Source organism: Mus caroli, chromosome 10 (assembly GCF_900094665.2).
Source record: "Mus caroli chromosome 10, CAROLI_EIJ_v1.1, whole genome shotgun sequence".
In the NCBI taxonomy this organism is placed as follows: domain Eukaryota; kingdom Metazoa; phylum Chordata; class Mammalia; order Rodentia; family Muridae; genus Mus; species Mus caroli.
The window spans coordinates 35,282,403-35,307,494 of record NC_034579.1 but is presented as its reverse complement, the minus strand read 5'-3'; the positions used below and the strand labels follow the sequence as shown (position 1 = coordinate 35,307,494).

At 38.6% G+C, this 25,092-nt stretch overlaps 1 protein-coding gene across 1 annotated transcript in view; it reads right to left on the bottom strand.

The window, feature by feature from the left end:
- Rev3l (REV3 like, DNA directed polymerase zeta catalytic subunit) overlaps positions 1–25,092 on the bottom strand; it is a 119,185-nt gene that overhangs the window by 28,657 nt on the left and 65,436 nt on the right. The window contains exons 5-10 of the mRNA XM_029482641.1: positions 17,090–17,186; positions 12,325–12,419; positions 11,187–11,291; positions 10,140–10,224; positions 9,904–10,055; positions 2,748–2,867 (exon numbers count right to left, since the gene is read on the bottom strand). Of these exons, the coding sequence (XP_029338501.1) occupies positions 2,748–2,867; positions 9,904–10,055; positions 10,140–10,224; positions 11,187–11,291; positions 12,325–12,419; positions 17,090–17,186 (654 nt within the window). The remainder of the gene's footprint in view (positions 1–2,747; positions 2,868–9,903; positions 10,056–10,139; positions 10,225–11,186; positions 11,292–12,324; positions 12,420–17,089; positions 17,187–25,092) is intronic.

Genomic DNA, 25,092 nt, shown 5'->3' with positions numbered 1-25,092 from the left:
CTCACTTTGTAGACCAGGCTGGCCTCGAACTCAGAAATCCACCTGCCTCTGCCTCCCGAGTGCTGGGATTAAAGGCGTGCGCCACCACGCCCGGCTTGCATCTTATCTTTTACTTCAACTATACTCACAGGATAGTAAAATAAAATCTAGTTGAGAATCGTTAAAATAGTTAATAGCTCGATTTTTATGAAGCCATACTATATATGCTAAGATCCTTAAAGTTACAAAGTTACATAATAACAAGTATTGAAAAGGCTGTGGTGAAACTGGAATCTTAATTTACTACTGCGCAGGTTGTAAAATTTCCTTAATTTCTGGCATACATCTAAAATCCCTGTAATCTTCAAAGTGTCTTTTAATATGTTAAATATGACAGGATGGATATTGACAACCAGAAAGAGAAAGGCAAGATTAGAGTTGACTCTCAGTTCCATCCTCCAACCTGCAGTGTAGTAAGAGTAACTGATGGTTGACTTAATCACACTGGGCAATCAGTCATGCCCACATAATGAAATATTCACAGGCCCCAAAGACTGCACATTTTCTTCCATTTGTGGTCCCCAGATTTTATACAGACACATAAAATCTAAAATCTCAATCTCGATCTCTCTCTCTCTCAAGCAGACAGACAGACAGACACAGACACACACACTTTGAAAGTAGAAGTAAAACTGATGAAACCAGTGGCTCTCAACCTTCCTAATGCTGCCACCCTTTTCTACAGCTGTGACCCCAACCTTTCTGTTGCTTCAAAGCTGTAACTTTGCTACTGTTATGAATTGTAATGTGTTTTCTAATGGTTTTAGGTAACCCCTGTAAGAGGGTCATTTCAACCTCAAAGGGGTCATGACTCACAGGTTGAGAACTGCTGGTCTAAATGGACTTACAGGAGGGAAGGTGAGGTGAGAAAAAGGAATTACCAAGAATGAGGAGGATATATTCGGTGTACAATATATACATTTCAGAAAGTTCAAGTAAACAAACAAAAACAACATACAACAACAACAACAACCACACACACACACACACACACACACACACACACACACACACACGGATAGGTATGTTCCTGGAAGCTGGCACAGAACATGGGAGCTCTGTGCATTTTCTCCTATCCCTTGACGTACTCATTGATTCTGGCTGTTACTGGTAACCTTTGTAAGAGCCTTTAACTAATTCAGTAATAAGTCTGCTTGCCCTAGTTTGGTGATCTGCTCAATCAAATTTATTGAGCCTTGGGAAGGGGAATGGGAGCCCTCACCTGTGGATTCTGATATAATCTCCAGGTTGATGCAGGTTAGAACTGAATTGAGTTAGAGAACATCAAGGAGATATCCATTCCAAAACTGACAGCTTGCTTGGTATGTGGGAAATGCCTAGACATCCAGTCACAGACTTGTTCTGTGTTGACTGTTGTGGTGAGGAATATAGGAGAAACCGAGTTTATTTTCCCCTATATCCACACTACATAACCCATTAATTCTACTACCACATGTATATGCAAGAAAGCTGAAAGCATTCTGATGGTTTTACACCTCTGACGTCCACTCTGTGAGTCAGCGTATGAACTGATGGTTCATATCACCTCACTACGTTTCCGTTACTTTTTTCTCCTCTTTCACCTTCCTCTCAGTGCCTCCCCAAACCAACTGGCACACCTGCTGTCATGACATACATATTTTTTTTTCCTCTTTTATGTTTCTGTGTGTGGTATGGGTGCAAATGTGTGTGCAGGTGTCTGTGCATGTGCAAAGAGAGGTCTAAGGTGGATGTTGGGAATCTCCCTTCATTTCTTTTCCACATTAGCTTTTGTGAAAATACCTTCTCAAGGAAGTTTTTATATAATGGGATTGATACCAAGAATATATAAAAAAAATCAAATATGCAATATCAAAACTTAAAGGGACAAATAAGGAAGCGTAACATTGGTGATACCAAGCAAACTGAGACACATAGATAACTGCTTCTGGCTGAAGCGCATCGAGGAGGTAAAGCAACACTCAGAAAACACTGCCATACCACTGTGCTTCTTCAGGACTCGTGGCTTACATGTAAACTCCCTCCTACCACAGAGAAGCATCCACCATTTTATTACTATGCTTCGTTTGGATACTATTTTAAAATGAGTGTTTGGTTGCTAGGGAGCTGGCTCAGTCGTGACACTTACTCTGCAAGTGTAAGGACCAGAGTTTAGACCTCCAGGAACCCTTATAATATTGGAGGGCAGAGCAGCCCACCTGTAGCTCTTGCCCTGGAGGTGAAGAAGGGCATTTCAGAGCAGGCTGGCTACCAAGACAAGCCGCATCAGTAAGCTGTGGGTTTGACAGATCCTGTCTCTGTGAGGAAGGTTGAAGAACAATTAAGGATGTTCTGACAATTGCTCTGGAGCCTCAAGATGCATGGACACAAACCCTGCTTATCCTTACACATGCTAGAACATGTACATTTGTATGCATACTATACACATGGAAAATAGAAAAATAAAACAAAATAAATTTGTTTTACCCCTAAAGCAATATGCTTTTATACAATGTAATTCAAGAACTATAGATCTTTCACAGTTGTTTATTTTTTTAAGGAAAAATGAGAAAACATAGAACTACTTGATCTAATGAGATAACTAATTTTTATACACAGCATTTACTTAATGTGAAATGTTCACTTCTTCAAATCAAAGGAAAACAAAACAAAACCCAGAAACTTACTTTGATTAAAACATGACACATTAAGGTAGTGTTGTTACTTACTGAAAACTGGTGTCTCACTCAGCCTTTGAGTCAAAGGCTGAAAAGTCTGGCTATTTTCTATGAGGTTCAAAATTGCTTCTTCATTAATAAGCGCTTCTTCTACTTGATGTTTAGTATTACCTTAAGACAACAAAGAAGACAAGAACATTAAGGCAATGCCTTGGTTCTAAAACCTATCAGCTTACACAATATAGAATTTGTACAAATTATAGAATATTACAGTATAAATTTACTTTAACATTTTGAAATATACTAACTAAAAATGCAATATGAATGTAATAAAAAAAAGCCCAAAGAATATCATTATCAATCACATGTATTTTAAAAAGGAAAAATAAAAAAGCAAGCTGAACACTGTAACACACATCTTTGATCCCAGCAGAGGGGAGGAATACGTATGCAGGCAAACCTCCTTGAGTTCAGGACCAGCCTGGTCTACCCAGGGAGTTCCAGTCTAGCTAGACCTATACAGTGAGACCTTCTCAACAACAGAAACAAACAAAAGGCAAAGCACCATGAATTTATAGATCACCAAATACTTATAAACGCTTCTGCATTCTTATTATACCCATACAGTTATAGTATTCTGATAAAAATCAGTATTGAGACATACAATGTGCGTGTGTGTGTGTGTGTGTGTGTGTGTGTGTGTGTGTGTGTCTTTGTTCTTGTTGCGTTTTCTGATAAGATCTCCTGTAGTCTCATCTGGCCCCTAACTTGCTATGATCTTAACTTTTGATAATCTACTTCCGTTCCTAAATGCTGGGAATATAGGCAGGTATGACCACTCTCAGATCTCAAACACTAAAGCTTTTTATTCTCTGTGGTTCAAAAACAAGTAAATTCCTTTTTGCATTAATTGTATATTTTTCAAAAGCTTCCCATTTGTTACCTAAAAATAGTTTCTTTCAACATGTAAAAGAGGGTCTAAAGCCCAAAAAGAATCAATAATTTTGAGAACCCCATATTAAAATCTAGTAAGGGAGAGAGGAGAAAAAGCATATATTAAAGGGAGGGGGAGAGGGAGGGAGGGAGGGAGAGACTGACTACACATACAAAATCAGCAGCTAACTGCAAGTATTACAACTAGCTGGAAAAATAGTTTTTGCTTAGACATTTAAACTGACTTGACACTTAAATGCTTTTGATTTATTGGAAGTTAAATAGGAAAAATATTTTTATATAAAATATACTACAAAATAGTAGATCTAAGACAGAGTATTTAATCAAAACAAACAAACAAACAAACAAATAATCAAAACCCAGAAAACAACTTTCTAAAATAAGCATTTGGTTAAAAACAAATCCTGGTCGTCTGAAACCAATGATGATACAGATAATTACAAACAATGATCAAGGTAGTTATGGGGAAAGCATAAATACACAGTACAAAAGAATGCTACAGGTAAAAATGGTAAGTAATACTGTCAGCAGCTTTGTGCTAAACCATGGAAAACTCAGGTAAAATGGATAATGTCTTAGGGGAAATGGTATAAAAACAGACTCAAAGCAGAACAGAAGAACACCAGAGCAGAGTTAAGTAGCTACTTTACAAGGAAAGCCCGTCGACACAATGCCAGCATCTAGAGGGGCTGGGGAGTTCATCTATGAAACCCAAAAGAGACAGATGATCCCAACTTAATAAGAATTCTCAAAAGGGAAGCTGAAAACTTACAACTTGTTTAATGATGAAAGTATGGCTTTTTCACTGATACATACAATTCTAAGAAAACTATTAGAAAAATAAATAAAAATAAATAAATAAATGTTCAAAACACCGTAACTCACCATATTAAGAGTATAAAAGAAAGACTAATTTCAATATATTCAGAAGATTAGTAAATCTCAATTTAATATTCATCATATATTAAGTGGCTACAACTTCTAGCAAAATAAGAATAACAAAGTCTACTAACCTAATTAAAGTACATTTACCATGATCCTATGTAAACTTCAGTCTTAGTGAATTTTTAAAACATCTCCATACCTGCAATGCCAACACTGAGAAGACAGGGACATAAAGACCACCCCAAGACCAGCCTGGCTTATACAGAAAGTGCTAGGCTAACCCAGGCTGAAAACAAAAATTAAAAAACAAAAAACAACCTCAAAGAACAAAAAACAAGAAAGGAGAAAGAGGTGGAAGAAAAGTTGTAAGGTGAATAGGAGGAGATAAGAAAAGAAAAGGGGAAGAAAAAAAGAAGCGCTGGGTTTGAAGACCCTGATCATCAAAGTTTTTACCCTGCATCATTGTTGATGTTGTGGCAGGCCATTAAGATATGAGAGAAAGAGGCTATGAGAGATGGTTCGGCAGTTAAAAGAACCTGCTACTCTTTCAGAAAATTCAGCTTTTACACCTAGCATCCGCATGGCAGCTGAAAAAACAATCTATACGCCCAGTTCCAAGTGGTCTGATGCCCTCTTCTGGCCTTCGAGGGCACTGCAGACATGTGCTACTCACTGTGGGTGGTGCTACCCTGGAAGGTAAACAAGGACCTGGGAAGCCAGGAAGCAGTGGCTTCAGTTCCTGCTTCCAGGATCCCGCCTTGAGTTCCTGCCCAGACTTCTTCATTGAGCAGTGATGAACTGACACCGGAATGAAGCCAACTCTTTCCCCCACAAGTTGTTTATCACAGAAACAGAAAATCAAACTAAAAGTAGGATAGACACTGGTCCTGAGAGTGGAGAGTTGCTGTGAAGGGACCATGCTGGGTTTGTGGAGGACAGTGGAACCATTCAGAACTTTAGGACTGTAAAGCCACTGAGTGCTTAGACTTAATGAGCTATGGTGAGCTTAGAAGGTAAAAAAATGTGCAGAGAAATGGAGACTGGGAGGCATGGCTTCTCAAGTTTCAGAGGAGAGCTAGCAATCTCCCCAAAACCTATTGAGGCCATTTGTGTGATATATTTTTATTAAGAATCTGTAGAAGTGTAAGACCTAAACCCTATACAAAGAACTATGGGCAACTGAGAAAAGCTGGAGGCAAGAGCACACCAACTGGGTGTTCAGTACCAAACGGTCAACCCTGAAAACATACACACATCATACAGACTGAAAAGGTTATATTTAGAAATATACATGCAATAACAATTAGTGAAAAAAAGAGGCCATGAATTTGAAGACGTGTGGGCAGAGGCTTACCGGAAGGTTTGGAGGGAGGAAGGGGAAGGGACAATGTTATAATTATAATGTCACAAACACACAAAAGAATTGGTGCAAGGAAAATTTGTGCTTTACTGGAGCAGTGGATGCTGCTTAGCTGTGGCTGAAAATCCATCTATGATTAATATGTCATCAGCATCATGGGGAAGAGTCTTCTGAAAAGTGTTTTCTTACGTCAGCACATACAAGTTGTAGTGGTGGTGGGAGAAAGACTGCGTATCAAGCTGGCACCTAAAAGTTATCTCTGCCTGGTACTGGTTTTGAAGTCTTAAGCATCCTTCACATGGTAATATGCATGTCAGATGCAAGATTGAAGAGGACACAGAGAGCAGCTGAGATCTAGCACTGTGTGGCAGACTTGGAATCCCTGGAGAGTCCAAGGGTAGCCATTGACGATGGTGGTGCAGTGGAGGTCCAGCACGCCAGAAATGCCAGGACCAAGGTCTGAAGTGCAGCCAACATGAATCTCTGAGACATGTCCCATGTGCCAGGGATGGCAGAGAAAAAGAAGCGGAACTATCCAACTCTTCGGAATGCAGAAGATCATGAAGAGGTCGCAGGCGTGGGGCACCGAGTTCTTTACATTATTGGATGTTAACTGTGCCATGGTTCTTCCCTCTTTATATACAAAGCTTTATAGAGTTTTGCTGTTCTTATAGGTGCCCCTAGCTAAGACACTGTGGTGGTTAGAATGAGATGGTTCCTATCATCTTGGGCATCTGAATATTTTGTCTGTAGTTGCTGGGTCTCTTTTGGGAAATATAATATGTTGAATGAGAATGGCTCCAGTCAGCTCCTAGGTTTGGATATTTGGTCCTCAGTTAGCTTGGGAAGGATTACAAGTTGTTGGAAGAGGTGTGTCAACTGGAGGTAGGCTTTGATGCTCCAACACCCTCTCCACTTCCAGTTAGTCTTCCCTCCCTCCCTCCCTTGTCCCCTCCCTCTCTCCCATCCCCCTCTCTCTCCGTGCCTCATTCGTGTGGATCAGGATGTAGATTCTCATTTGCTAGTGGGTACCATGCCTGCCTGCTGCCATGCTCCCTGCTATGGTGGTTATAGGCTTACTCTCTGAAACTGTAAGCCCCAAATAAATTGTTTCACCGACAAGTTGTCTTGGGTACGGCACCTTAACACAGCAAGAGAAAAGTAAGACAGAAGGCTTAGAAGGCAGAGCCTTGTTGGAGGAAGTGTGTCGCTTCAGGGTGAACTTTGAGGTACGGTTCAAGAGGTGATTCTCCACGGATGCCCTGCTGCTACACTGTCTTGCCATGATGGTGATGGACTCCTATACCTCTGGAACTGTACACCCAAACACTTTCTTCTCCAAGTTGCTTTGGTTATGGAGTTTTATAATGGCAATAGAGAAAAGGAATACAGATAATTCAGGATTGTTAAAGAAAATCTAGACTTTTAAACTGTTGGAATTTATTTAAAAGACTGTGGGGCTTTTAAAAGTTAGACTATTTTAAATCATGGTAGTATAAGATCTTGTACATAAACCAGAAAGAAAATGCTATGGCAAAAGTGATAGGTTTATGTGTCTAGTTCAAAGGACTATTAGTCTCCTAGTGAGCTTCAACTGCCAACACAGTTCACAGCGATCTGAAGGCATATCAACTGGGAACCGCCTGGATCAAACAGGCCTGGGGCATGTGTGAAGACGCTTTCTCTATCACTTATTGCTGTAGGAAGGTCCATTCCATTGTGGGCAGTGCCACCTGTAGGCAGGTGGTCTTCTGCTGTGTAGGAATGGCAGCTGAGGAAGCCAGAGGAAGCAGCTCTCCTCCATGGTCCTTGCCTCTACTCCTGCTTGAGTACTTGTCCTTACTTTCCTCAGTGATGGACTATTACCTGGAAACATGAGATGAAATAAACCCGTCTGTCCTCCTCCAAGTTGCGTTTGGTCATAGTATTTACAACAACAGCATAAGACAAAGTAGGACATACACCTAAGCCTTAGAATGCACTTGAGGACACTTTCCTTACATCAGGGTAGAGAAGGATTCACGCCCCAGGTACAAAACCTAAACCATCAGAAGAAGTAGGTAAACATGACATTAAAATTGAAGACATGCAAAATACTAAAGAATTAAAAAACATAAGGAAGAATTAAGATGGATAAAATAAGCTTTAAAAAGGGATTTGTCTACGGAATAAGTTTTAATAGGGAGAAATAAAAGAAGTTTTTCTCTACAAAATATCAGGAAGTCTTATACAAGAGTCCAGGACTTGAGAGATGGCACTGCAGTTATGTCCTCAATGCTGTTGCAGAGTTCACTCCCCAGCAACATCAGGCAGTTCACAACCTCCTAGTCACTTCAGCTTGAGGGGACACCTGCACATACTCACACACACACACACACACACACACACACACACACACACACACACACACACAATCTTTAAAAATGATTTCCTAATGGGAAATGGCCTTTAATTGCTTCAACTTCCTGATAGGCAGAAGTGAAGATTAAAATAAGAAAATTCCACATCAAAGAATCACAGTAGCATACATTCTTTGTATTTCATTTCAATCTATTGTTTGGCACCTTAAATGTGATCAAGGGCCCTCCCGCCTAAGCACATCACATCTGAAACAAAGAGACTAATCTACAGAACGTTCACTACACTCTTGCCTACCAACTGTGTACAAACATAGTTTTTGCATGCATCTTATCAGCCAACTATTCACTTGTGTTCTGTAGAGAAAGCGCTGCACAAAGCCATTGAGAAGGCAGACGTAGCCCTGGGCAAAAGTGAAAACGATCTAATATTTGTAGAGAGACCAATAAGTATTAAAGTAAAGTAGTCAGCAGCTAAGGTGAATAATCAATGATAAATCTCAAAGTGAAGATGTTGACATAAAAAGATGATAATCACTATTATTAATAAATAATAAATTAAAGGGAAATAAAAATTAAACCTCAATAAGATAGCATTTCATATACTCTAGAACAATTAAAGACATAATAGCAAGTGTTAAATAAAAACACTAAATCATAAGAAGCCTTACACAATGCTGGTAGTAACATAAAACAGAGTGCTCACTATGGAAACAAGTTGGCATTTCATTAAAAATCCAAACACAAATTTCCCACATGCTCTACAAACCCCACAGTCTAGTGACTACTGGAAAGCAATGCAAACATACTTGGCTGAGCAGTGCTTTATAGCAAAGCTTACTTTGCAATCGCTTTATCTGCTACTACTTCCAATATTTTAAATTTTTCACATCATTTTAGTTTCAATTTCATATTTTATTGTTCATTTGAACATTATTTTTATTCAGTCAAAAGTAAAAGCAACTCAAACATCTACCAATTGATAAATGAGTTAACAAATATAACAAATGGTAATAAAATGGAATGAAATATTGATAATTACCACAGAATAAACCCTGAAAATATTTGCTAAGTGGTAGAAAAAAAAAAAAAAGCTATATTGTATGATTTCATACGACATATCTAAGAATGTAGACAGACAACAATCTAAAAAAAATGGTTGCTTGGGAACTGGAGCTGAGAATGGTCATGACTGTCAGTAAGGAAGCCTTGTAGGGCTGATGGATATTTTCTAAAATTAGATTACAGAGTAATTATGTACTTAAAATGAATGAATTTGTGCTATTCAAATTATTTCTCAATTGGCTGTTAAAAAATACATTTTGAATGCAAATGCTAGTTGCTTAATTTATGCCAATAATGGCTTTGTATAAAATTTGAAACATTAAGTAACAGAACATACTGTGGACATACACATATAAAAAAATCATCACAAAATTTTACATCATAACAGTATATAGAAACTTTACCACAGTGCTTATCTTTAGAGATTTAGAAAGGTTCAAAGAACAGGAAATAATTTTTGCTATATCCATATTTATTCTGAGGAGGAAAACAAACAAGGAAACAGCCAAATACTAACGTGAGTGTGCAATGCAATGTTTGTTTTCGTATTTTTTGTTTAATTGAGAAGATAATCTGATAATCTCACCTTTGCTCAAATCTGTGTCTTTGTGGACTTCTATCATATTAGCTGGTGAACACGGGAGCATTTCAGGAGAAAGAATCTCCGAGTGTAATGTTAACTCAGCAGAGAACTCTTGGGATCCATTGCTGTAGTCCACAGATCCTGATAATGTTCTGCTTCATTAAAACATAACTTTTTATAACAAAACATTTAACAAAGGAGTAAATTTAGCTCTGAATCTCCAATAAATACCCACTTACACTGAGAAATCATCCTGCTTGAGAACTTCTTGAAGTCTCTTCTGAAATTTTTTTTCACTTTCTGTTGCTGGTACAAATCTGCAATCTTTAAATTTAAAAAGTACATTAGATAGCAAGTGGATGAAATACTTTTCCTTCCTCTTTAAAGGAGCTTTGAAAATCACAGCAGTTTATCTTTCTCCTGACCCATATCCCACCATCTAAATGCAGTCCTGTTATAGAATCATACAAAAGAGAATGGAGGTTATTAAACAATGAAATTAAGAACTTATCACCACTTCAAGTTTAAGTTCTATAATTATAACCTAAAACAAAACAGAATAACAACAACAAAACTATTGCTCTCTATTTATAAATACATCATGTACCCTGAAATTAGAAAATTCCTCCTTTGTAAAATACATTTCTATTTTAAAGAACATAGAAAGAGATACTTAAATTTTACCAATGCATTTCTGGCATGCTAGATATTACCGTGACATGTAAATTTTGGACTGGGTTTCAAAGAGACTCATCACATGTGTTTTCTGAGCTGTCCTTTACATTTTTATGTTTAAAATTTTGCTGCATCTACAGTGTGTGAGCCTTTAAATTCTTTCACATTTTAACATTTAATTATGAAGGACTATTTCCCTCAGTTTCAGATGATGATCAAGGTGCGTTTATATGACAGTTTCAGAGAACAGTGAGGACAATGTTTCATGGCCAACATTTTCAAAGTAGAACAAATAAAAAGGTGTTTCTGAGCAGGGATTCATGGTTTCAGTACCTTATTGGGAAAAAGAAGACAAGAATATACTGAGGATGGAAGGAAACAGCTACCTGTTGTGTCAAGAAGATGTGGCACATAAAACAAGAACACAGAGACAGAGGGATGGATGACTATAGTAAAGTGATATTTTGGAGATAATTATAAAGATTTACTGGAGGTACAGCAATGACCACAGGAGATTTACATAGAAAAATTAGGGGTAATTAAGACACAACATTTAGTGCTGAGGGCACTATTTTCCCATTAGAAGCATCAGAGCATTGTTGGGCCTTTACCTTGTGACTCGGGCTGGCTGATTTGAGAGCTTTCGTTCCTGTTTCTTCTCCGCTGTTTTTCATCTTCCCATATGGCCTGCAGCCCAGGGTTTCCACCAATCTGAGCTACAATCACAACAATACTACAAGGGTCAAAGTGAAACATTCTTCTCTATACTCTTAAACTTTAATAAGTAAAGTGGGGGCTAGTTTGCCGTGCATCCCTGACTGGCCTGGAACTCATTATGTAACCCAGGCTGGCCGGGGACCCAACAGAGATCTGCCTGCCTCTGTCGTCTCAGTGCTGGGATTAAAGGCTACCATGCCTAATGATATTATTTTAGAAAAATGCAGTGTGTGCTATAATGAGCAAATTATCTCGATTCCAAGTTTATCATGGTGCGTCCTTTCTAATTTTTTGGATGGAACCCACCCCCAACCCCCGCTGCCACCAACACACACTGATTCAAACACTGATGAGAAATGAGTCTAAACTTCTGTCCATGGCATATAACCTGTAGATAAACAATTAAAAGGCAGAGTGTATAAAATTATTTTATACTGGCTAATTTTATTTAGTGCCACCTATTTCTATTTCCTATTTGGGTAAACATAGTAATGTATATGTAAATATAAATGAGCAATATAAATAACTATCTATTGTGATTAAACCTGAAACATTCCATGAAGAGTGACTTGCTGAATCCCGGGCTGGACTTGACAGGCACTGAGGTAAGCAGCGAATGAAGCCATTCACTGCAGAGCTGAATGGGCTGTTGGGAGAGGGGTGCTGCAGCATGCATCTTGTCTCACTCCCTTTCTGACTATTACCATCCACAAGGGAGGCAGACAACGTTGCTCATCATGCTCTCTGCCATGACATCCCTGTCTCACCACAGACCTGGAAATGATGGAGCCAGATGACCAGGGACTGAAACCCCTGAAACTCAACAACCTAAAGAAGTCTTTAAGGTGGTTTCCCCGGGTATATCTGTGAATGCAACAGAGGCGGTCAGCATACCTCCTACTGGAAACAGAGCAAACACTGAGATATCTTGCCTTCTCCTTCTGTGCCTTACTTCTCTAGCAACACCTCTGCTCTGCTTTCTCATTACACTTTATGAGTAAAAATGCATATTAGGAACAATCATGTGCGTACCCTCAATGTCCAGCCTATTTAAGATGTCAGCAGCTACGGCATCCACTTCTAATTCACATGTACTCAGGGGTTCAACACCTTCCAACAATAAAGAACTGTAAAGAAAGAATGTCAACAAATATAGTAATTAGTACAAACTTCCCAAGTTGTTGTTGCTGGGATCTGAGATTTTTCTTATGCAGGAATTCACACTTTGGTAGTAATGAGAAAACCTGAGAATATTAAATGAATTCATGATTATTCATGATACAATCTGTATGAAATAATGGGATGAAAAATTACAATGATAACCTATGGATACCATATAAATCGGATGCCATTTACTGTCCATATATTCAGAATCATATTTTATATTTGAGAAATATTTAATAATTAGCATGTGGATCTGGCTAAAACATGGTTAAGACTACACAAGAATTCACTAAAATTCATAAATATTTAAAATAAGCTGCCTACAGGCATTTTCCCCTACAATTATACATGATTTTTAGATAAGGGGAGGTAAGCATAATGACAGGTGGGCAAGTGACATTCCCTCTTCTTGTCCTCAGCCACTGCTGAGCTGGAGGCACTAACATTCTTCCCCCGTGAGCAGTGAGTTCCAGCAGGCTCAGATGACAACCTTTCCTTCTGATGAGAACTACAGACTGTTCTCACTGACACTTTTTGACCTGAAAACACTGCTTAGTTCCTGCAGAGCCACTAAAACCAAAAAGAGGAAGACACCATGTAACTGTCCATTCCTCCCAGAATGCATAGACCAGGTGTGCAGAACCCAATTTTTCTGTTGCAAACTTTGTATCTCATGCCTGAGATACAAATGAAAATGAAAGATCAGAAACTTTGTTTGTAATAGAGGATGAAGGTTTAGTAACTTTTTATTGAATGTTTTTTAAAAAGTTTTAAGGAGAACACTAAGAAACTTTCATTTTCTACCACCTTTCCTAAAGAGAATTTGGTGGACATTCAACACTAAGTTGTCTGGTTGGTGGTATACAGCTCAGTGGAAGAAAGGCTGCTGGGATGCCTAAGGTCTGGCTCTCATCTTTTACAGTTCCCTCACCACCATAAAACAGAACAAAGAAGTTAATTTGTTAAATCACAGACACACACAAAGATCTTCCTATCATTTCTAAAGAAGGGTGAGTAAGCTAACCTATCACAACATATCGCTTTACCTTTCAGAAAAAATAATTCCCAAAGTAGGCTGGCCTCCATGTCCATTAACTAAACCAAATCCACGTTTCATGAATTAAGTGCTAGAGAGAAGAGTTTAGAGTTAACAACTTTCTTCTTACACTAACATGTTTTGAGACTTGAAAGAACTATATTGACAAACATAGGAGTTATAATAAAAATGAACATTACTAAGAGTGGTACTTTAGGGGAAAATACTTAGCAATACTGAAAAAATATAATCTCACAGTAGAAAAAAAATTGTTTCTTTTCGAGACAGGATCTCTCTACACAGCCCTAGCTATCCTGGAATTCATGGTGCAGACCAGGTGGGCCTCAGATTCACAGGGATTTGCCTGTCTCTGCCTTTCAAGTACTGGGACTAAATGTACACCACCATGTCTTGTGGTTTTTGTTTGTTTGTTTATTTGTTTTTGTTTTTAAGACAGCGTCTAGCTGAACATATAGCCCAAGCTGGCCTGGGACATGGGATTATAGGTATGTATCACCATACCTAAAAAACATAAATTTGCAACTATTTTTTGTCTTTATTATAAAACTATTTCAAAAATTTGATGCAGTACTTCTAGAGGGGAAAATCTTTTCAAAATAAATTATTTTCAGTAGAAAAAAATGGTAAAAAGTTTTGGGTTATTAAATAAATGCAGAAAATTCATGCTGGTGATTAAAGTTAGATAAAATTACAATGGAACTTACAGGATTGTTCCTAAATATTCTCTGACAACTGAATACAAGAGATCGATTAATTAGAATCACGGCAGACAGAATTTAAACACTTACACTCTTAAAAATACCTACAGGTTGGTTCAACTTGCCTTACAAGTGTGGTAGCCTAATTTCAATCCTTGAAGCCAAACCCAAGCAACAGTAGGAGAAACTTACTCCTAAGATGTCCTCTGATCACCACAATACTCATTCTGGCTCGTGAATCTACAAATACATCTCTCTCCTCTCTCTCTCTCTCTCTCTCTCTCTCTCTCTCTCTCTCTCTCTCTCTCTCCTCATCCCCCCACCCCATACACACACACACACACACACACACACACAATCTATTGGGCAGACAGTGGACTTCCTGTACTCAGACTGCTATAGCTTCATCACTGTAGCAAATAACTCTTGAGAGCCATGGCACCTGATAATTTCCACTTAAAACACAAAATCAAGTAGAACATCTGGGTTGTATAAAAAACAAGCTAAGGAAACCAGACAGAGCAAAGCAGCAGGCAGCATCCCCTGTGGTTCTGCTTCAGTTCCTATAGTCGAATTCCTGCCTTGAGTTCCTGCCCTGACTTTCCTTCATGATGCACTGAGCTGAAATAAATCCTTTCCTTCCAAAGCTGCTTTTCATCACAGCAACTGGAAGTAAATTAGGGCAATTAGATAAGCTCTAAGTAAAACTGATCCTTTGGATTGGTTTATCTGGCAGGATTCTAGTTTAGCCTCAAACTTCCAATGCTTGTGCTTCAACTTACTTTAAGTGTTAGGATTATAAAGATGTATCCACCACTCAAAACAAGTATTTTCATGATCATTTTAAGTTCAACCAGTAAGTTCTGTTTCATTTTGTATAGTTTTGGTAGCCCCAGCTGTCCCTGAACTCATTAGGTAGATCAGGCTGGCCTTGAACATGGAGATCTGCTTGCCTCTGCCTCCTACATGCTGAGATTAAAGGTGTGCACCACCACTATCTGGCAATTCATTTTCTTAATATGTATTAGAAATAAAGTCAAGGAATACTATGTGCCCACCCCATTTCTTCACACATATAAATGCACAAATCTGCTTAAAGAGAAAACAATCATTGAGTTGGTGGGCTGAGAGCAAACCCAGAAAAATGGGTTTTATATTTAGATTTAGATCTCCAGCATCCATGTACAAAAGCTGGGGTAGCACCCTGAGTCTGTAATTCTAGTTCTGAGGACTAAGGGAGGATGTTCTCTGGAGCTCTTCAGCCTAACTGGCAAGTTCCAGGTTCAGTGAATGACTTCTAAGAAGTAAGATGGAAAGTGAGTGACTAAGAAGGATTCCTGACTGTGACCTCTGGCCTCTTCACACACACACACACACACACACACACACACACACACACACACACACACACACACGAACAAATGAACGAACAAACAAACTCCACAAAGATTAGTGAGCTAGTGAGATGGCTCAACAGGGTGCTTGCAGGAAGACCTACTAATGACCTAAAATTGATCCCCAGATCTCACAAAATAGAAGGAAAGATACAACCTGACATTTGTCTTATGACTCCAACAATGCATCAGAACATATATGCACACATACTCACCAAATAAGTAACCACATAAATATGAATTAAAATAAATATAAATTTAAAAAATAGGGTCAGTAAGATGGCTCACAGGGTAAAAACATTTGGTATCAAACCTAATGACCTGAGTTTTAATTCCAGGATCTACAGGGTAAAAAGAGAAAACTGACGCCCACAAATTATACACTAATTTCTGTGCATGTGTGCACATATACAACAAATACATAAACTAATGTAATTAAAACCTTTTAAAAATTGGATGAATACATGAAGTTAAAAAGAAAAAACTTTAACTTTGTTGCCAATACCACAGTAATCACACTAAGAGGCTTAAGAAAGCTTTGGGCAATGCTTTGTAGGACGATCTACAAAGGAGAGGTGACAGATAATGGAGAAAGGTGATGATTATGAGTCTGCTTTGTGATAGGAAAATCTAAGCATCTGGAATATTCTAAAAGCATAATCAACAAAATAGTTAAACAAGTTGTATTTTGTCCTGTATTTATTTCCATAACTCCTTAAAGTTTAGAAACCTAAAGAGTTATTTTATTAAAAATACGTGCTACTTTAATTTAAAATTGCTATTTTATAATAACTGAGTTTGTAACTTGGTAACTTGCAAGGCATCAATTCAGACTGCATGATGACAATTAATAACGGCAAGAAATGTAACAACCTACTTCAGGTTCTTTTGTGGTGGGTGGGTGGGTGGGGTGGGGGGTTGGTTTTTGGTTTTTCGAGACAGGGTTTCTCTTTCTCTGTATAGCCCTGGCTGTCCTGGAACTCACTCTATAGACNGAACTCAGAAATCCGCCTGCCTCTGCCTCCCAAGTGCTGGGATTAAAGGCGTGCACCACCACGCCCAGCGGGTTCTTTTATTAATTAGGTAATAACTATGTCTTTCTGTCATCCGCCTTTTATTTATTTTAAAATGACACTTAACTTTATATGGCTTCCCTGTGCCTCTGTGTGCAGGTGTGTGTGCCTTCACTTGCACGCAGAGGTCAGACACTGTCTATAGGAACTGGCTCTCTCCATGTGGATCCCAGGGATCAAACTCACCAAGATTGGAGGCAAGTGCCTTTACATTCTGCCATTTCATCGTCCTCTCCACCACGGTCTGATCTTTAAACCCATGATTCCATGTTATGTTATTGATACATTTTAAATATAAACGTTTAAAACACCCAATGTAGTAAACGTTAAGTTTTAATTATGATGACCACTGCTGACTAATCACAAACATACATATATAAAATGTTCATTTCTTTGACCACAGAGGCTAACCTTGGTATTTCATCCTCTTCCCACCTAAATAAAGTGCCAGCAGGAGAATTTCCTGACAACTGATGCTTGAATAATCCAGCTGCATGTGATGCATCACCTAGAGAAAGAAAGGAAAATTTAAATAAATTATACTTTTAAGCTTATTTTGTCTAAATCAATCCATCTACCATTTATTTACTGGTGACAGGGTCTCATTACACAGCCTTGGCTGACCTAGAACTCACTATGTAGACTAGGGCAGTCTCAGACTCATAGACTTTACATCCTGAGTACTAAGATTAAATGCATGAGCCACTACATCTGGCAAATTGTATTTATAATTTGTATAAGATTATCCTTTGTAAAATAATTTACAAATCATGTAAGAACACCAAAAAATATTTTAAAGAATTACATATGTACAGTTGAGAGCAATAATTCTTAACTAAGAGTAGGAAAAAAAGTATTTGCAATGAATTGAGTAAGGAGCACTTATAAAATTTCATAGCATAATAACTATATCTAAATGGTTAACACTTCATTAAAAAATAAAGAACTAAGCTGGGCGGTGGTGGCGCACGCCTTTAATCCCAGCACTCGGGAGGCAGAGGCAGGTGGATTTCTGAGTTCAAGGCCAGCCTGGTCTACAAAGTGAGTTCCAGGACAGCCAGGGCTACACAGAGAAACCCTGTCTCGAAAAACAAACAAACAAACAAACAAAAGAACTAAGGTGCCAGGGTGGGTTGGTAACTAGGGGGACCTTCCCCTTCTCAGAGATAAAAGAGGGAGGAGCTGGGGGGGGGGATGGGAGGAAACAGGTGGGAGGGCTGTGATCAGGATGTAAAGTGAGTGAATGAATAAATAAGTAAATGGGGAAAAAGAACTATATAATATAAATATAAATATATATATACGTATACACACACACATATATATACACACACATACACATAGTTATAGTTATATAATGTTATGAGACTCTGAAAATTTGTTTCAAATGACTACTACTTCACATTTGCCATGAGCAATGACAGTTGCTATGGTGTAACATACAGGCCAGCAATGGTTATCATGAATCTTTTGAACTATGGCCTTTTATAATAGGTGTGTAGGGGTAGACTTTCTGGTTGATTTCAGAAAGTCCCATAACCTGGTGATAAAAATGTGTATTCTGTAGTGGTTTGGTGAAAAGCTTTATAAATACCTGTGAGACCCATTTGATTTTTATAATGTATTTAGCACCAGGGTTCTCTGTTTAGTTTAGTTTAGTTCCAGATGACCTGTTTGTTGGTGAGGGTAGGGTATTAAAATCACCCAGTATTACTGTGTGGAGGTTAATCTACTGTTTTAGAGCTAATCAATGTTTCCTTTATGAAACTGGGTATCTCTATGTTTAGTAAGTCTATACATTCATAAAGCTCAACTCCAAATAGACCAATGACCTCAAAATGAGGTCTGATACTTGGAGTCTGAACCAAGAGGAAAAGAAAGTAGGGAACACACTTGAACTCAATGGCAGATAACTAATATATAGGATCTCATGAAACTAAAAAGCACACGTCATAAACACAGCACCATTTCAGTAATGAGGTGGCCTACAGCATCTAAAAAAAAAAAAAAAGATTTACCAACTATACATGTTAGAGGACTAGTTCTAGAATATACAAAGGACTAAAAACCTAAACATTAAGAGAACAACCCAGGGCTGGAGAGATGGCTCAGCAATTAAGAGCACTGACTGCTCTTCCAAAGGTCCTGAGTTCAAGTCCCAGCAACCACATGGTGGCTCACAACCATCCGTAACGAAATCTGATGCCCTCTTCTGGTGTGTCTGAAGACAGCTATAGTATACTTACATATAACAATAAACAAATCTCTGGGCCAGAGAGAGCAGAGTTCCTGAGTTCAATTCCCAGCAACCACATGATGGCTCACAAGCGTCTGTACAGCTACAGTGTACTCATATACATAAAATAAATAAATGAATGAATGAATAAATAATTCTTTAAAAAAATTGGAGAAAGGAAGTAAACAGTGCACTCAAAGGAAAAAAACACAACTGACTAAGAAATATTTTTAAAGAATATTCTGCATTCTAAGCTATAAGAGAAATGCAAATTGAAAGTACTCTGAGATTCCGTCTTACTGCAATCAGAATGGCTAAGATCAAAACAACAACCAAAATAAAACAAGCCCAAAACTAAAACAAATGACAAGGTGAAGTGGCACACACCTTAGTCCCAGCACTGTTAATTAAAGGATTGTGAGTTCCAAGGCAGCCCTGGCTATGTAGAGAGATGCTGTCTCAAAAACAAACAAACAAATGACAACAAGTACTGTCAGATTTGAGGGGAAAGAGGAATCCTTACTCTCTGCTGGTATGACTGTAACTTCACATTGCCACTATAAAAATTAATGTGAAGTTCCTCAGAAAGCTAGAAATACTCCTACTACATGCATGGCCCATACAGCTACACTACTGTTGGGCATATACTCAAGGCTACATACATCCTACTATAGAGACACATGTTTATCTATGTTCATTGCTATTCTAATTCTATTAATAACAGCTAGGAAATGTAAACAGCCTAGATGTCTATCAACTAATAAACGGATAAGAAAAACACAGAACATTTACTCAACTCGTAAGAAAAATGGACTTAGGAAATTAGCAGGTAAGCTGTGCAGAGGAGAGGAAGCCTCTACCCTGAATGAGGTCTAAGGGAATGTGTATTTTCACACGTGCACGTGCTGCTGAGAACTCCAAGACCAAGCGGCCTACAGAACCCTGGCAAAGCCATTATCCACATGGGCCAGGCTCGGGAGTGGTAAAGCTTCTCCAGGAGTGTGAGTCTGATGTTTGTGAAATACTGACCAGTGTGTACAGACTAGCAAGTGCAACTTCCTTCTGGAGGATATCTACAGACTTGCCCACAGAAGCCTCCTTCCTTCTGGAGGATATCTACAGACTTGCCCACAGAAGCNTCCTTCCTTCTGGAGGATATCTACAGACTTGCCCACAGAAGCCTCCTTCCTTCTGGAGGATATCTACAGACTTGCCCACAGAAGCCTCCTACTTAGACAACCCAACCCCCAGGGCTGAACCTAATAAATGTGCTGAGGTTCCTATGGTGATAGAGGTGGGGACTACGGAATGCCACTAGATCCCATCTTCTTTGCAACTGTGTCTGTCCTTTCTTCATCCCCTCAATGTCACAAGCTTAGGTTCCAGGACCCAAATCACTTGTGATATGGTAATAAATGGATAGAGCTAGGAACAATCATTCTAAGGTAACCAAACCTGGAAAGACAAATGTTTTCTCTCACTTGTGGCTGTGAGCTTTTTCAGGGATGCTTGCTCCAACCGCAATACCCACCGAGGTCAGAAAATTAGTAAGGGGCTATAGTGGGGCCTGCTGTTCAAGGGAGGGTGATAGAAAGCAGTGGAACACTGGATTAAAGACAAACAGGGCAGAAAGGATTAAATGGGAGTGGGAACAGGATGCCAAGGTACAGCAGGACTATGGGGAATGTCTTGGTCATTGTTCTATTGCTGTGAAGACAGACCAAGAGCAAGAAAACTCTTATAAAAGAAAGTTTGTAAGCCAGGCAGTGGTGGCACATGCCTTTAATCCCAGCACTTGGGAGGCAGAGGCAGGTGAATTTCTGAGTTTGAGGCCAGCTAGGTCTACAAGAGTGAGTTCCAGGACAGCCAGGACTACACAGAGAAATCCTGTCTCGAAAAACAAACAAAGAGAGAAAGAAAAAGAAAAGGAAAAAGGAAAAAGGAAAAAGGAAAAAGGAAAAAGGAAAAAGGAAAGAAAAGAGAAAAGAAAAGAAAAGAAAAGAAAAGAAAAGAAAAGAGAAGAAAAGAAAAGAAAAGAAAAGAAAAGAAAAGAAAAGAAAAGAAAAGAAAAGAAAAGAAAAGAGAGCTTATAATTGGGGTTGGCTTACAGTTTCAGAGGGTACTCTCCATTATTATCAATGCAGAGAGCATTGGTGGCATGCAGGCAGACATGGTGCTGGAGAAGTAGCTGAGAGTTCTACATCCTGATCTGTAGGCAGAGAGAGACTAGGTTTCTTTGAGGTTTCTGAAACCTCAAAGTTCACCCCCAGTGACACACTTTCTCCAACAAGGCCACACCTCATAATCCTTCTAAATCATTTTAAATTGTTTTAAATAGTTTCACTCCCTGGTAACAAAAGAGTCACATATATTAGCCAATGGGCATCATTCTTATTCAAACCACCACAGGGGGGATAATGCACACTAAAACATTTCAAGAAGTCACATGAGAAGTCTCACTAAATATATACATACAAAATTACAACCACACCATAACAGGGCAACAGTGTCCCTACTAAACACCAGAGAATAACAAATAAAAAGCCCAGAGCCAGGAATGGGTTAGCTCTTCTGGGGTTGTTACCAAGTGACATAATATCCAATAGTCACCAAACTGAGAGAATAATATTGGTAATAGTGCACGATGATAGAGGCACGGCTATGAAATTCTAGAGGGAAGTTTAAGAGCCCCTTAAAGATGATCAGAGGTGCTTATATGATATATGGGAGTTATAGGGTACTACCAATGCTCTTAATTACTTTCTAGAACTTGAAGGTAAAATAGGGTTTCTATTGAAAACATATCACATAACTGACTCATAGAACACAAGTAAATCAAGGTACTATTCACATAGAAGCCTTATCCCTACTGGCTAGACTCCATAGTGCTTGCGGGGTGCTATGCTACAAGAAGAGAAATGTAACCATCAATATTACTCAGCTATGAATTCTGCAAGCTATAAAAATGACCAGCTCACTGGTACAACAGTGGCACAAAGGTGCTAAGAGTAGCCATTTACAGGGTTGGGGATTTAGCTCAGTGGTAGAGTGCTTGCCTAGCAAGCACAAGGCCTTGGGTTCAGTCCTCAGCTCTAGGGGAAAAAAAAAAAAAAAAAAAAAAACCTTAAAAAAAAAAAAAAAAAGAGTAGCCATTTACAGTCTGGTTGTATTTAAGAACTGTTCCACAAGTTGAAATCCATTATCTGGCACTGACATTGAGACATAAACTGGTAGCTAGACAGGTCACAGGCCCTAAAGGAAAATAAACTATTATTTTGTTAAATGGGCATAGTATTAGAGAGAATCCTAATTACTTATAATTATACCCATAGGTTAGTAGCACAACTGTCAACTGTCATCAGACAAGCTTCATTTTGCAGTAGATGGCGATCAACAGAGAGACCCACAACTGGTCAAGGTTACACACACACACACACACACACACACACACACACACACACACACACTGTGGAATGCACAGACCTAAATAGGCCATCTACATCCACCCTCCTCCTAAGGCTCAGGGATCATTGCAGAAAAGATGATGGGAAGATTCTAAGAGTCAGAAGCAGTGGAGTACTAACAAGGACACAGCAGGGCAATTGCATATACAAATTTACAGCAGTAAAGACATCACGCACAAAACCTAGGAAAGCTTCAGCCAGGCAAAATTCTAGCATGAAGAGGGGAGTTGGACAGCCTCTTGAAGCTGCGGAATGCTTGGAGAGAGGAAAGTCAGTTTTCAGTAAGAGTGTGGTCCCTCACAGGTCAGTCACTCCAGTGAAGGCTCTACATCTACAAGGATATGGCCAGCACAAACTGTATTTGAGGAGATAAAAAAATAGGACACAAAGCTGGGTGAGGAAGAGATGGTATGGATCTGGGAGGCATAGAGGGAGGCAGTAAATATGATCTAAATACAATGTACAAAATTTTCAAAGGACTGATCCACTGGGAAATATGTTTTTATTTTACCTGTATGAGTATATGCTTGCCTGGATAGATGTGCTCCATGTGTGTGCCTGGTCCCCACAGAGGACAAAAGAAGGAATTAGATCCCTAGAACTTGAGTTACAGATTGTTGCAAATTTCATGTGAGTGCTTGAAACTTTGGGTGCTCTATAAGAGAAGCAAGTGTTGTAGCTGCTGAGATGTCTATTCAGCCTTTTCTTTTCACTCTTTAAAATGTGTTTTCATCACTGAGCAAAAGTTTTAAATTTTAAGAAAATTCAACTTACCAACTTTTCCCCTCATAGATATATCTAAAACTTCCCTTTCAAATTCAAGGATGGGTAGATTTCTCATCTAAAATACTTGATATTTTACATTTGACATAAATATACTTACTTCCTATATCTATACTATATATTTTACATATATGTAATGCATTTTAATGACTTAAAAATGTGTAATTCATCTGGAATGGTGGTGCAGGCCTGTAATCCCAATTAAGGCAACTGAGGCAGGACTATTTTAAGTCCAACACCTACATGGGCTACAGATTGAGTTCAAGGTCAGCCTGAACAACTCAGTGAGACCCCATGTCAAAATGGAAAGTAACAAGAGGGCTGTGGGTTGATGTAGAACATTGGTCTAGGATACACAGATCTCTGGAATCAATTTGCAGACAGATACATGTGTGCATGTGCATACACACACATACACAGTATAAACCAATAAACTATATGTCCCAGTTATAGTATGTGGACATCCAACAATTCTACATTCAAAAGTTTTTGAAATGACTATGGTTTCTCAACTGAATTATCACAGTACCACCGTCAAAGTTAAGGTGACTATATGTGAACTGTTTCAAGTGTGAACCTATTTCTGGGCTCCAAAGTGCCAACCTTCCACACAAAGAAATCAATAGGAGGTCAAGCCTATCTCATCCCTCCTTATATGACTTTTTTCTTAATGATTTTTAGGATTTAAAGAAAACTACTCATTCAGACCATCTGGTTCCTATGAGAGATTTGATATTACTCCAATCACCAAGAGGTTTCAGAAAAAGAATGTTGTTAAAATGAGGTTATTAGCTAGTATTATAGTTTATAAATAAACAAATAAATAATTTTGGTCTTTGAAGGGGAGCAATAGTAATAGTTTGGGTTCACATGGACTTAAAAATGTAGTATATAGTATATGTTGTCACTACAAAAATTTTCTTTCTAAAAGCAGTTTCTTTCACTGAGACTAAACTGTTCCACATAAAGATACTATTATTAGTTGGTGAGCCGATTTAATTTTAAAAACTACTGGTGAAATACATTGTATAGTAGAACTCTGCACATAACATTCTGACTTGATGAAGAGGACACTGTTAATTTTTCAATAGCCACTAATAATGACAACACCCGGATTCTCTGCTGATTTAAGGTGTGTTGTCTAGGTTTTATTTATGAAGACTAGATCTAATATATGATAGTACTAGTAAGAGAGGACGCTCTGGGAAGATCTACATTCACTTCTTCAACCGGATCCAAATCTATCACCAGATTAGTAACATCTCAGCTCACATTCTGGGTTTGAGAATGGTTTCGTCGTAGGAGATCCACACTGGATTGAATGTCTCAAGAATGTTCAAGTTCTCCATCTGTGGTCAACTAAAGAGTGCATCTACTGGCAGTCCTACTGTACTCTGGACTTTCCACCTGCCAGGCAGGCCTGGGTTTGGGTTTCTTTTATAACCAGGATGGTTGCCTCAAAGAAGATTCTAAATTTCCCATAATAAACATATGTCCTCAGAGCAAAAATCATCCTTACTACACTACTATCACTTTTTGTCTAAAACTTTATTATTGCATTTTTGGTGTGTTTACTATTATTCAACTATTACACAGTTTTTAAATGATTTTTTTAAAAGAGATTGATCTGAAAATATAGCCCATTATTCATGGGCACAAAAAGAAATTTGGATAGAAAAGAATGGGAAGAATAAACCAAAGGAGAATGTTTAGTAAATTCAAACAAAAATGCTCGTCCCTGGCTGAAGATGACTGACAACGAGGGAGGGAATGTGGCAATCAGAAGGCGCATGCTGGCCGGAAGAAAATGCCCACTTTATTCTGTTCTAAAAAAACACAGAGGGGCTGGTGAGATGGCTCAGTGGGTAAGAGCACCCGACTGTTCTTCCGAAGGTCCGAGGTTCAAATCCCAGCAACCACATGGTGGCTCA